General features: G+C 47.5%; 1 protein-coding gene across 29 annotated transcripts in view; it reads left to right on the plus strand.

The window, feature by feature from the left end:
• The window catches only part of Mhc (myosin heavy chain), a 46,754-nt gene that overhangs the window by 9,570 nt on the left and 24,746 nt on the right, over positions 1 to 12,438 (plus strand). For 18 of the 29 annotated variants that reach the window (XM_070523234.1, XM_070523235.1, XM_070523250.1 and 15 more), the window contains exons 4-12: positions 1,597 to 1,753; positions 3,204 to 3,231; positions 4,849 to 4,972; positions 6,669 to 6,761; positions 6,846 to 6,909; positions 7,328 to 7,426; positions 9,244 to 9,347; positions 11,104 to 11,361; positions 11,815 to 11,964. In XM_070523234.1, coding sequence (XP_070379335.1) covers positions 1,597 to 1,753; positions 3,204 to 3,231; positions 4,849 to 4,972; positions 6,669 to 6,761; positions 6,846 to 6,909; positions 7,328 to 7,426; positions 9,244 to 9,347; positions 11,104 to 11,361; positions 11,815 to 11,964 — 1,077 coding nt within the window. Of the gene's footprint in view, positions 1 to 1,596; positions 1,754 to 3,203; positions 3,232 to 3,853; positions 3,954 to 4,848; positions 4,973 to 6,668; positions 6,762 to 6,845; positions 6,910 to 7,327; positions 7,427 to 9,243; positions 9,348 to 10,400; positions 10,505 to 11,103; positions 11,362 to 11,814; positions 11,965 to 12,438 lie in introns of all 29 variants that reach the window. The other 11 variants (XM_070523249.1, XM_065431340.2, XM_065431332.2 and 8 more) reach the window with 2 other exon arrangements.

Raw genomic sequence — 12,438 nt, forward strand, 5'->3', positions numbered from 1 at the left:
TATAGTAGCATGAAATCCACAAATTGGCTGTGGGGCCCTGCTTCATTTCAAGCGTTTCTTTCGACACGCTTTCGAATTCGAGTGCAACTTCTCTTGCACTTAGCTGTACGCAAAACGAACCTCCTGTAAAGCGAATTTTAGCCGGGCCCCACCTACACCACCTATGCTTGTTCCACGACACCCTTCCTTGTAGCTGAACAACACTGCACGACAACCCTGATTTGAATGTTCTTTATTGCACCGAAAAAAAAGCACCGCCCAATGCCTCCCTCTGAAGGAACAAAATGTACCCGTAGACTCCACCACGCCTCTGATCCGGGACTGTAGAAATCCGTTACAGCGGAAACCTTGCAACAAAACAGCCACCGAGATCCACCCTCCACTGAATGGTAGGCCTCGACGGACTCCGAAAGGTGGCATGGCTCACCCTGCAGCTTGCACGTCCCCATGCACGACATGCATGACAGCATGAATCTTTCGGTTATCCCTATTCGCAGTGTTTCTGCTTAGTGTGCCATTTGTCTTTATTTATTGTGTTAGTTCACTTTGTGCAGCAGACGCCTCGGCATGGAAACCGTTTACTACAATCACTGCTTTTCCTTCTGGTATATATATATATGGTCAACGATTCCGTGGCGAGGCGTGATGCTGTAGTTTAGAGAAAGTCTCTTTCAACGACAGAAGTGTTCGCTTCGCGTTAATTCGTACATTCAGTGCTGCGTTTACTGCATGCTTTTTACGCTTGTGTTCAAAAGCGACAGCTATATTTTACTGCATGTGAACTCTGCCGCCATAGAACGCCACGTAAAAGTAATGCGGCGCAGTATGTGAAAGGTTAAGCACGCGAATGGTAGCCATAAAATATTTCTTTTATACAGTCGTATATTTAAACCGCCTAAATACTTTTCCATAACGTCCGACCCTCGCATCCCCTTCAAGGTGCAGTTGGGTGTTAGTTACCTTTGCACCGCGTCGCCGGAGTCAGTAGATGTGCAGGGCCGTTTCTTACAGGCAGCGCACGACGCTCGCCTAATGAATGAATGAAAAAATCTTTATTAAGGAAAGAATAGGACTGGCCTGAATAAACGCCCTCAAGAGCGACCCGGTTGCTTAAAAACCGCTCCGCAAGTTTGGTTGTATTATATATATATATATATATATATATATATATATATATATATATATATATATATATATATATATATATATATATATATATAAATATATATATATATATATATATATATTTTACTTTCACCAATGAAACGCAAGAGTGCGTGTTAAGAGCTCCTAGCGCGAGCAGGAGTAGAGGAGAAAGGCGCATGAGCACATGTGGTGAGACGCATGCCGGTCACGATGCAAAAGAAAAGAAAAGAAAAGCGTAAACGCTCAAACGCGCCGTCAAGAGATACAGGCCACGTGATTACCACGAAGCGTCGCAGCAGCTGCGTTTCGCGGCCGTTAGGGCGTGCTGATGAATGCTACGCGTCCGCCGACGAGCGACGCCAGAACCCGCGGCGTACAGCGAGGCATGGCCCACGACTTGGCTAACGCGGCGTCTCTGTTCGCGTCCTTCCTTTCCTCTGCGCACAACAGACGTACTCAGGCCTGTTCTGCGTGGCCATCAACCCCTACAAGCGCTTCCCCATCTACACCAAGCGCGTCGTGGACATCTACAAGGGCCGCAGGCGTACGGAGGTGCCTCCCCACGTGTTCGCCGTCTCCGATGGAGCCTACATGGACATGTTGGCGAGTGAGTGTGCACCGTCATTGCGACTCTGCCGGTCTGCGTGCGTGTGTCGTTCGATCTTCTGGTACAAGCGGGAATACCCAGCAACCGTTTCGCGGAGTTCACAGAGCGTGGAGCGTCCTCGCATGCGGCCGCTGATCGGTCGCCATGAGCGGGCGTGTTCTTGTTTCACCACTCGTTGCCGCGTTTCGCAACGAGCGACCGTCGTTTGCCGCTCGCTTTCCATGCAAAACAGCTTCGCAGTTAGCGTGAACATTACTCGTTACAGCGCTTGCCCTGTTCAATGTATCCTTTTCGACGCAAGGCGCATTCTGCAGTGTTTCTCGGAAAGAGTGTTCCACGAATGGGTGGTGGTTGAGGGCTTCTCTTTGTTAGCAACGCCATGCACTTAGCGCTAATGTTGTGCGAGGCTGATTCATGCGTACGAGATTGTGGTTAGGCTTTGGTGCCGAAAGAAAAAAAATATTGAGAGGATGGCGGCGTTTCTTCCTAACTGCGCAACGCCAGGTGCGTCTGTTCTGCCATTGTTGCTTACAGATTCGACGTAGCTCGTTCAGCCGCGGTATTAGAACGCTGCGACCATCAGGCGTAAAAGAGCTCCTTGCTGTATTGTCTCTCTGCGTGTTTCCCAGAGGCTTGCCGAGAGCACTGGAACCCTTCCGCAAGCCCTGCTTCAAATTACTATTCCCTTAAATAATTTTCGTAAGGCCTTATTTCCTAATGACCAATTTCATCATCCATGCTTCTCGTCATCCAATGGCTCGGACGCCGTCATCGCTGAGATCGACCCCTCGGCTCCCGGCGTCCGAATAGCGTCGGAGCCAGTCAGGAAGCGCAAAAAAAAAGAAAGAAAACGATAGTGAAATGTATATTTATAAAAGGCGGGCCCGCAGACTTTGTGCTCCTGTAATTATTGTTTATGCGGATCTGACATAACTACTTCTTGGCCGTTTACTGTGCGTGCGACATATGGGGATGGACTTAAACGTAGAAGACTTCTGTCCTCTTGCACAAAGTATGTCTTGCACAAAGCATCACAGAGTATTTCACGATTAGCGCCTTCTTTTCTTCCTAGCCGGTATCGCCGTGTGCCAAGGCGTCTTTACAAGAAGGTATTTTTTATTATGTGTGGCTTATTGGCCAGCACATGGAAACCTTTATGTTGAATGTGAATTGGTGACTGGCCAGAAATATTGTTGTAAACCTGGTACTTGAATAACTTCCACTTCAAATGTTGGCTTCATATTGAATATCAAGGGTCGTGCTGTTGATGAGCACTTTGATTTTGCTGCGGGAGAGATAGGTTGCCACCTAGGACTCTTTGTAAGGTTATTCGCTAAAGGAAAATGCTTTGACTGCCCTAAATTTCTTACAACTTCACTGCCCCGATCTTATTAGTAACTATGAAGTAAAGGTGAGAGACTTACTGTGCATTTTTTGTATTTTTTTGCAGACCGTGAGAACCAGTCCATGCTTATCACGTAAGTGAGACTGGTCTTGTACTTCAATTGTATCTTAGTATTTATCCTGGTATCCTAGTATTTATGAATTTATTGAACTCTAATAAACAATGCCTATTCCTAAACAAAGAACTTCCACCAACTTATATGCCACTGTTGTCTAGTCTAACAGATTGTGCGGCTTTGAGAACCGCAAGCATTAAGAGTGCTGTGAAAGAAATTTTCTTCTACCTTTCTTTTACCTCCCTACCTACTGGGAGGCATTTACGAAGCCCTCAGTAGAACAGGGGCGCCTGATGCCTTCAAACGCGCTATTATTAGTCGCCGTGGTTTGTAACAAATTTGAGCAACCAACCCAGTGTAAACTCTAACGCCCGGCGAAAAAAAGTTGTATCAAAGAAACAGCTTCTTTTTTTATGTGCCAGGGTAACACGTCATTTTCCCTGGTGTATAAAAAGAACTTAAGGTTAATGTCAAGGTATTGTAATGAGCTACATTTGATGACGTCACGGGCAAAGGCTAAGCGGCTGACAGATTTGTTCGAAAAGACGCGAGATATTGCATCCCGGCGTCAGTGACTGTTGATGTGTTGATGACCCCCGCCCGGTAACCCTGTCTTTCCTCCTCTCACCTTCCCTCCCAGTGGCGAGTCAGGAGCGGGAAAAACTGAGAACACCAAAAAAGTCATACAGTATTTCGCCCTTATCGCCCCCTCGGGTTATAAGCAGCACTTTTCCAGCGGAGTAAGTGCAATAAAAGACACTCTTGGCTGGCACATCGGCAGCTGCCGCAGCCGACGCTCGAACCCTAACTGCATGCAGATGTCGCCGCCGCCTCCTGTGTCCGCTATCGCTGCGTCTTCAGGGCACTGCATCCTGTCCTAAGCAGTGAAGACATCGGCAGTGACTTAATAAGTAAACTTCAATGTCTCGCCGCGGCGTTCAATTCTAGAGTATGCGCAGAAGTAGAGATTGTCTAAGCAGTAAGAAGCGAGACACTTTTATAAGTATTTAAATCAATTTTCAGTGCAAGGGCAGTATTCACTGCCTTCTTCGTGGGAGAGTAGAGCACAATGGCACTTCGCTGCTCAGTTGCCGTATTAACACGCGCATAGCCACCCGGTCACTTCGAAGCATCACACCAATAACTAGGAGAATGTGCTCATAACCGAACCGTTATTGCACGCGTCATACTAAGGAGGCTAGGTCGTCGAAAGGCGTGATCGCTTGGTATAAATGCCGGGTGCGCTATGTCGCGTTAATGCGGTATCCCCCCGAAAAAGAAAAGTTTCGTGTCGAGGCAGAGGGCAGACTCGGTCACTTCGCTAATATTTTCCTTCACAAACAAGCAGCCTTTTGCTTCAAAGAGAAGCGCACTTCGTCAACAAATGCCACGACTTCTCAGCGTCTCCCACCTGAAACTCCCGCGAAGACCTGTACTAAAGCACACCACCTCCAAGATGTAACAACCCAACCAATCCCAGACCGGATTCCGCACCTGACCCCCCTTCTCCAACCCTCCGGATCGTCCGTAAAACCCCCCGACCGATGCCCAGGTGTAACCGCGTTGCGTCAACTGCTTTCTTTCTCTCTTCTCTTTCCCGCCCCTCCTCCGATCTTCCCTGCCGGTGACCCCTAGTGGCGAGTCTGGTGCCGGTAAGACTGAGAACACGAAAAAGGTCATAGCCTATTTCGCGCACGTCGGTGCCACGAGCAAGAAAGAGGAGGCGGCAAAGGAGGCCGCAAAGAAGGACAAAAAGAAGGTATCCACGCCTGTCCTGACAAAATCCTTTCCGCCCGCCCGCCTTTTAATCCAGCGAAACCCACCCGTAGTCGTACCCGCGATCCGTCTCGGACGCACGGTCACGTGATTTGCTCCATCAAGCATCGGGACATCACAGGTGTACATTCCGTGCTGTAGTTTAAAACGTCAGTTATGTTAGCGTTTTCCAACGCGCCTATGCGCCCTAATCATGAGCGAAGAAAAAAAAAACATTCGAAATAAAAGGGGCGTACCCACAGGCATGACGATAAAACTGATGACTATGCCAGTTGCTGCAAATTCGTTATAATGACAGAGCAACTCAAGCAGGAAAAAGAAAAGAACAGTGATGATGCCTTTCGTTCTTCTATTATGGTGCCGGTAAGCTTGAACATGTTGCGATCTTGCTCCTGCAGCATTGTGCAAGCGTGTCGCCTAAAGACACTCTTAAAACCTTCACTCGTCGGACACTTTTTCTCGTGTCACTCAATTGTTCGAGGCGCTGCAAAGCCCCGCAGCGGTTCTTCTTGATTCAAATGCGTAGATATCTGCGCAGGGTGCGTGTAAATTCGTGCTCGGCGAGAGCGCAACTGTACAACTGCGTAAAGCCGCTTTGGTCAACGCAGCACGCGTGTGTCCCGATGTGTGATGTTGGGCGGAGCAACTGTGCGGATCCCTGCTCACAGTCAACAGGTCGTCCTATGTCTCCTACTAACGGTGAAAGCACGCGCGAGCCGAAGAGCTGTAGTCCTGGCAACACAGCCTCCAAGCCCTGTCCTTATACCGATCGGCCCTGCACTTTCAGTCCTGGTATTGCCGCTCACACGGCTCTTACGCCGCTGTCCGTGATTACGGCTTTTTGCGCATCCATGCTTGGTGCAAAAAAAAAAGAAAACTGCCAGTTCTTTTTTTCTTTCGCTTGTACTCCTTGGCCAACCTAATAGCATGGCTTCAATTTCTATAGCTCGGACTGACGAAAAACATGCCTGCCTCAAGCACTGACAATATACAGCTACGCTGCTCCAAATGAAATGACAAATTCTTTCTCCATTGACTAATCCCTTCGAGTTTTTGCATTTTTCCTACTACAAAGTGTGATGTCCAACGTTAGAACGAATGCTAAAACCAGATAACTAATTACATGCGAGCAGAAACTAGTGTTGTAGATACTTAAATGGTAATGCTCGAGTTTCTTTTTTTCTTCTGATCGGTACTTATACTGCGCTCGTATAAGCCAACTGTTGCTGTTCCAGAGCACGCGAGCGCATTAAGCGTGTGCAGGCGCGACCTTCATCTACGACTAGTGGGCCGAGCATCAATGATTGATAAGAGTGGGACGCTTCTTAGAGAGTTTGGCAGTTGCGCAGCTAGTCGCGCATTTTTAAGCTCAAGGGCAGGGTTAGTAGAGGTAGCCCCTACACTATGTCAGGCACAAGGAAATGACCGCGAGAGCAATTCCGTTTAGATCAAGCTCTTCGGCACAGCGAGTATATTTTTGTGTGACAGACAAACATGCACTTTCGTATCGACCACTGGACTGGCACGGTAGAACATTCACGCTGAAGGCATGCATCCGTAAACGTCGCCTCAGTGGATATTTAGCTGGATTTAAAAGAGGAGCGATGCTGAACAACCTTCGGCAAAGAAGACGGCAAAGCTCTACGACCGGATCCGTAACGCTTTTGCTCGGCGCGCAGGGCAACTTGGAAGACCAGGTTGTGCAGACCAACCCCGTTCTCGAGTCCTTCGGTAACGCCAAGACCGTGCGTAACGACAACTCTTCGCGTTTCGTAAGTACACCTGCCCACGGGGCACTCTGTGGAGTTTATTTACGTCCACTTGTGGTGACACCTTGTTTTATTGCTCCAACACAGGGTAAATTCATCCGTATTCACTTTGGCCCAATGGGCAAGCTGGCCGGTGCTGACATTGAAACATGTGAGTTCTGAAAATAAGAACACTGTTTTCTTCTCCCAAAGGAAGTTATTTATTTAGATTGTTTAGAGCGCCTGCCCTTCAGCAGATGTGATTGTACTAAGACGCATCATTCGTGGGCACTGAAGGGGCTTTTGTTTGTTCTATAAGGTCTTAAGTGTGCCTTAGGCGAACCGAATTGCTACATGGGCATTTCACAATATAACTGGGCAGTGTTCCCGAAGCACGGCGTGAGTCCTAGTCGCCGAAAGTTGGGAGATCTCGTTTACTATTTCCTGGACCTAAATAACGCCACCTTAGTTAAACACAACCGTTGCTTTTCAGAGTCCTTTCAGTACAGAGATGCGTGCGAGCAGAGTGACAGATCGCTATTGTGAAGTTGCCGTTTCTGATGGCGCCCATTCCCGTCTTCCCCAAACAGATTTGCTGGAGAAAGCTCGTGTCATCTCTCAGCAGCCTGCTGAGCGCTCGTACCACATCTTCTACCAGCTCATGTCAGGAAAGATCCCTGGGCTGAAGGGTAAGTCAAGAGTGCTTACTTCGCATTAGCTTCTCCTCTGTCATATTTACCTACTGCTACTGTGTCCACTTTAATGTAACTCTAATAGTTCTGTCTTCTCTAGATGTATTTTTTGATAAGTTGATTTATCCAGCATAGAACTTAGAGGTGGATTGTGTAGTTTCGCTGCAGTGCAGCTTTCCCTCCTTGAAGTTACTTCAGGCTCTTTTCAAGATGTCTTCGCTGCTGAAATAAAAAAATTCAAATAACCGGGTGACATTCTCTGCAAAAAAAAAAAATACGTCACATAGTTGTAACTCACAGGCTACAACTAAAGATACCATGATGGTGGCTTTGCGGTGACAACATCACGATAAAAGAATTGCGGTTTAAGGCTTCTCTCGAGCAACGCGTCTTTACACAGTCGACGTGACGCTGGAAGAACGGTTTGGCGTTGAGGACCCCTCACGTCCCAGTGGCTGGTTTATGGAACAACCGTTACACATCGCAGCAGATTACTGAAAACAGACGAGGCAGATTACCCGTCATAATCGGCCACAACTATACACAATGACCTGATCTTCACAGAGTGCCATTAAAAAGGCTGGTACGCACATGAAGGTAGTGTGCGGTTCCCTAAATTGCGCTCTCAGGGAACACATAGAAACTCGCGCGCTTTCTTTGAAGCAAAAGCAAAGCAAACTGCTAGTGCTACTCAGCCGTGCTTTACGCAGTCGCATTGCTTTTAGTAATCACAAAATATCATCTAATTGCTTCACGTTGCCGTTTTGGGCTAAGACGTAACATGGGGGACGAAAGGGTTGCGATGACAGTGCATGGTGTTGACGCTCATCTTGTTTATTTTCTGGCGTCTGTATTTGTTGCTGTTTGAAACTTACATGCTTCGTCATGCTTTTGTGGCGAAAATCATCTTTGGCGCACCAACGCTACGAAATGGCGCAGAAACGTTAAAAAAACTAAACAAAATACTTCTGCTTTGAGACATGGATGCACAGAAGGGGAGCTGCTTTCTGGATTGTGGGATAGTTCCAGCTAGGAGCTATACAAACTTCACTAGAAGGAGCAATCGAAAAAAGTAATGCGATTTTCTAGTCACCTACCATGACAAGGAAACTGCATGCAAGTGAACATCACTTTCTCTCTAAGAACTGGCAGGCAGTCGCTGCCGATATTCAGAAAGCTTTCTGTGCGCTGTCTTTTCACTGTTTTTCCGCACTAACAAGTGACAACTCTGACAAGCTTATGATAACGCAACACGGAAAGTAGGATGGTAGTGCAGCGAAAATGACGCTGGGCTCTATATTAGAAGGAACAGATGAAGGCAGTAAATATTTTCTACTTGTAACCAATAGGAATTTTTTTACCTGCGAGAAGAGATCTAATATTAATAAAACGATTAAAATTACTATTATCGTCAATGACAGAGATAAATAAACACAGGAAGAAAAGAACACCTATATTTTATGCATATCTAGGTAAATAATGCAGAAATAATTCTGCAACCCTATGTAGCCAATGCTCTCTCTTTTTTTGCCAGCGCCCACGGTTTCTTTGTTTTCTGCGCTTGCCCTCATCTTAAGCAATTTTAAATGTAAACCAACTGTGCCATACTGAGGGCTGGTTGTATTACCTTGGTTGCCTTCAGTTAAGGCAGGGTCCTTCTTTACCTAGTTGTGGTTATACTTCTTTAGTTGGGCGCCACTCGTGGGCTGGAGCTAACCCGCGTGGCTTGCCAAAGCGCTGCGCTCTTGGCTGCTGCATTGTCTAATGAGCTTTGCCTCCGGGTGCTTGTGCCGCTTCCTTCCAAAAAAACACAGAGAAACTGCTGCTCTCCGATGACGTCCACGACTATTACTTCGTGTCTCAGGGTAAAACTGAGATTGCTGGACTGGACGACGGCGAAGAGCTGATGGCCACCGACGTGAGTAACACGGCCACACGACAACACTATACGCATCACGGTCATGGGTCCCGTCTCTTCTTGACTTCTCTGCCACCACCTTTGTTCCACCAATTCTATGCCACCATTTCTATACCACCACCCTTTGCCACCACCATCTCGTGACAAACCACCACAATTACCCGATATTCGTGGGCTTACCCATGGACAAACCCTTCCACTTTATCTCTTGCTCGAGAGCCTGCCTTTCAACCCTTGCCTGTTCCACTAGCGAATGCCTCATCCACCCTTAGAGACCAAACAACCATATCCCCGCGCGTATGTTTCTTCCAACCAAACCTCTTCAACAAGACGCCTTGTTTCGCACAACCGGCCAGCAGTCGTTCGCTCTAGGAAACGTACCGCCAAGAATTCCCTTATTCCGCTGAATACCATAGTGTCCTTCACACATAAAACATATACTGATAAAGAAGAAAGCAGCAGGTGTCACGACTCTGTTCGTAGGCTACCGCCAGCCTTAAAACTCGGTGCTCGTCCAAAGTTGTTCGCAAAATAGGTTTCATGTTTAAATGTACCCTATTTAATGTACGATCACTTATTCACAGGCGAGACGGAAAAGCCTACCCACTGGCATTAGCTCAGTTACGTTGCTGCGCAGTGAGTTCAGTGCGTTGTTGCATTTTTCCGCGCCCTGTAGTTCACGATCATGTGGTTACAAACATTGCGTATTTGCTTACCACGGCAAAAGTGGGTTCGAATAGTAAAAAAAAATGGACGTAGGCGCGAAGCTGTAGTAAACCTTGTTTTTCGTTACAAAGCGCAGCAAATTGGATCTAGGAGGATGCGAAGACTGATAGGAACTCTATGACGACCCGAATTAGATTGCGGCGAAAATAGGGCCGATATATATTTTATTCCCTCACATCGTGTACGTACGCCATAAAAACAACCCGTTGAAAGAGGCGAGCCGTGTTAGGTGTGCGTCCACGCTGCGGTATCGCAGTGGGCGGTAGGGAAGGTCGCGACCCTAGTGCAGCATTGCGACCTTCCCGTGCCTGTTCCTTGCCGTTGCAGAGAAACTGCTCCTTAGCAACAACGTCAACGACTACCATTTCGTGTCCCAGGGTAAGACTAGCATCCCCGGCCTTGACGACGGCGACGAGTTTCTGGTTACCGACGTGAGTAACTCTTCTCCTTCCCACCTTCACGTCCCCTGCCCTTTCCTTCAATCACGTCATATTCATCAGCATACTTTTTTTTTATTTTGTCATTATTACCTCATCTTGAATGCTGCGTTCGACTTGTCAGGAGTGAAGTGAAAGGTAGTTTGAGGCCCAGTTTTTATCACACGTACCTCTGCTACCGAATATGTGAGCAGTCATAATCGCACCTGTTAGTTTGCTTTAGTTCCTTAGTGAAATAGCAGTATGCTTCGAGTTAAATGCTGCTCAGCACTACGCACGTCATTTGAGCACAGATGTGTCTCTGTATTTTAACCACAGCCTACAGGCTTCCCAAAATATTTGCATGTGAAGACGTCGTAATCCGCTCAGTTATTCTTATCATCAGGTGAAAGGTAGCACCTAAAATTCCGGCTTCCTAGGAGTGTAGGCACCACAACTACTAGCATCTTAGCATACCTAGCTTACACGTAGGTTACCAGAGGTACAACGTTGTCCTTTAGCACAGTCCCAGTGTAACGTGGCTTCGTTAGCGCGTTTTTTCAAAAAAGACCTCGCTGGAAGTCGAGCGATCAACGTCCGAACGCATCCCGCAGACTGCCTTCGACGTGTTGGGCTTCACGGATGAGGAGAAGGAGAACATCTACAAGGTCACGGCTGCCGTGATGCACTTCGGCTGCCTGAAGTTCAAGCAGAGGCCCCGAGAGGAGCAGGCCGAGGCCGATGGCACTGAGGAAGGCGAGCGCGTCGCCCACCTGCTGGGTCTGAACGCCGCCGACCTCTACAAGAACCTGCTCAAGCCGCGCATCAAGGTCGGCACGGAGTTCGTCACCCAGGGCAGGAACATCACTCAGGTACGCCGGTCGAGCCGCACCCCTTCTGAGCGAGTGACTTGACACACCGACGCTGTGAGCAGCGTTGGAGAGTGTGCAGTTGAGTTATTTAGTGAGGTGCTACGGGTAATTAGTACTATATGCGTGACGAAGTGAGGAAGAGCCACGATTTATTTGCATTCCGGCTGCATTAAAATCCGCGAGTCGTGCCATGGGTGCTATTTTTTTAAGTTACAGCAGGAAGCAGGGGGACATACGTGTCGAGAGTAACTAACATCGATATACCATATCGATTTTTGCTCTGCACTTGTTATAGAACTAATATAGGCAATTGTAATTTTAGTGACAATAATATAACAAGAATCAGAAAGTCTAAAGATAGAAAATATGCAGTTTCGAACGTCGGTAGAGCCTTCAAACTTCGCATTGAATATCCAGGCTCTTGGAAAAATCTGTCCGCTTTATCTCGCACAGGTGACGGCTTCTGTGGGCGCCCTGGCCAAGGCCATCTTCGACAGGCTGTTCAAGTGGCTGGTCAAGCGTGTCAATGAGACGCTCGACACCAAGCAGAAGCGTCAGCACTTCATCGGTGTGCTGGATATCGCTGGTTTTGAGATCTTCGACGTGAGTCGTATGCCATTGACGTTCTTTGTGTTCTTTGCGTTCTTTTCATTGGCTTCTTTGGTTTAAGAGAAATTTAATCGGGAAATAGCGAAGCGCATTTCGTAAAATATCTGCCACGTAACTAAACACGGTCATCCCTATCATGAAGTGGGCAGATCACTATCGATCTCACGCGTTATTATGAAGCATTGTTGTTAGTTGTCACTGCCCACAAATTCCGAATACCTTAGCAGAGGTAAGGGGGCGCATTTAAGGTTCCTCTTCATTTTGTCATACATCAGAAGGCATGTCAGAATGGAGCCAAGTGCACACAGAATGTGAAGCGTCTGCCATGGCTACAGTGGAGAGAAGTTGAACGAGAAGACATTTTAGTCAACGGCGAGCATATCCGATAAAGCTGTTTTCAACGGCGCAGAACGTAAATTTCACATCTACGTTTCGTGAGAAACTTCCTAGGCGTGCACATGGATGAAG

This window comes from Dermacentor albipictus, chromosome 8, assembly GCF_038994185.2.
Source record: "Dermacentor albipictus isolate Rhodes 1998 colony chromosome 8, USDA_Dalb.pri_finalv2, whole genome shotgun sequence".
NCBI lineage: Eukaryota > Metazoa > Arthropoda > Arachnida > Ixodida > Ixodidae > Dermacentor > Dermacentor albipictus.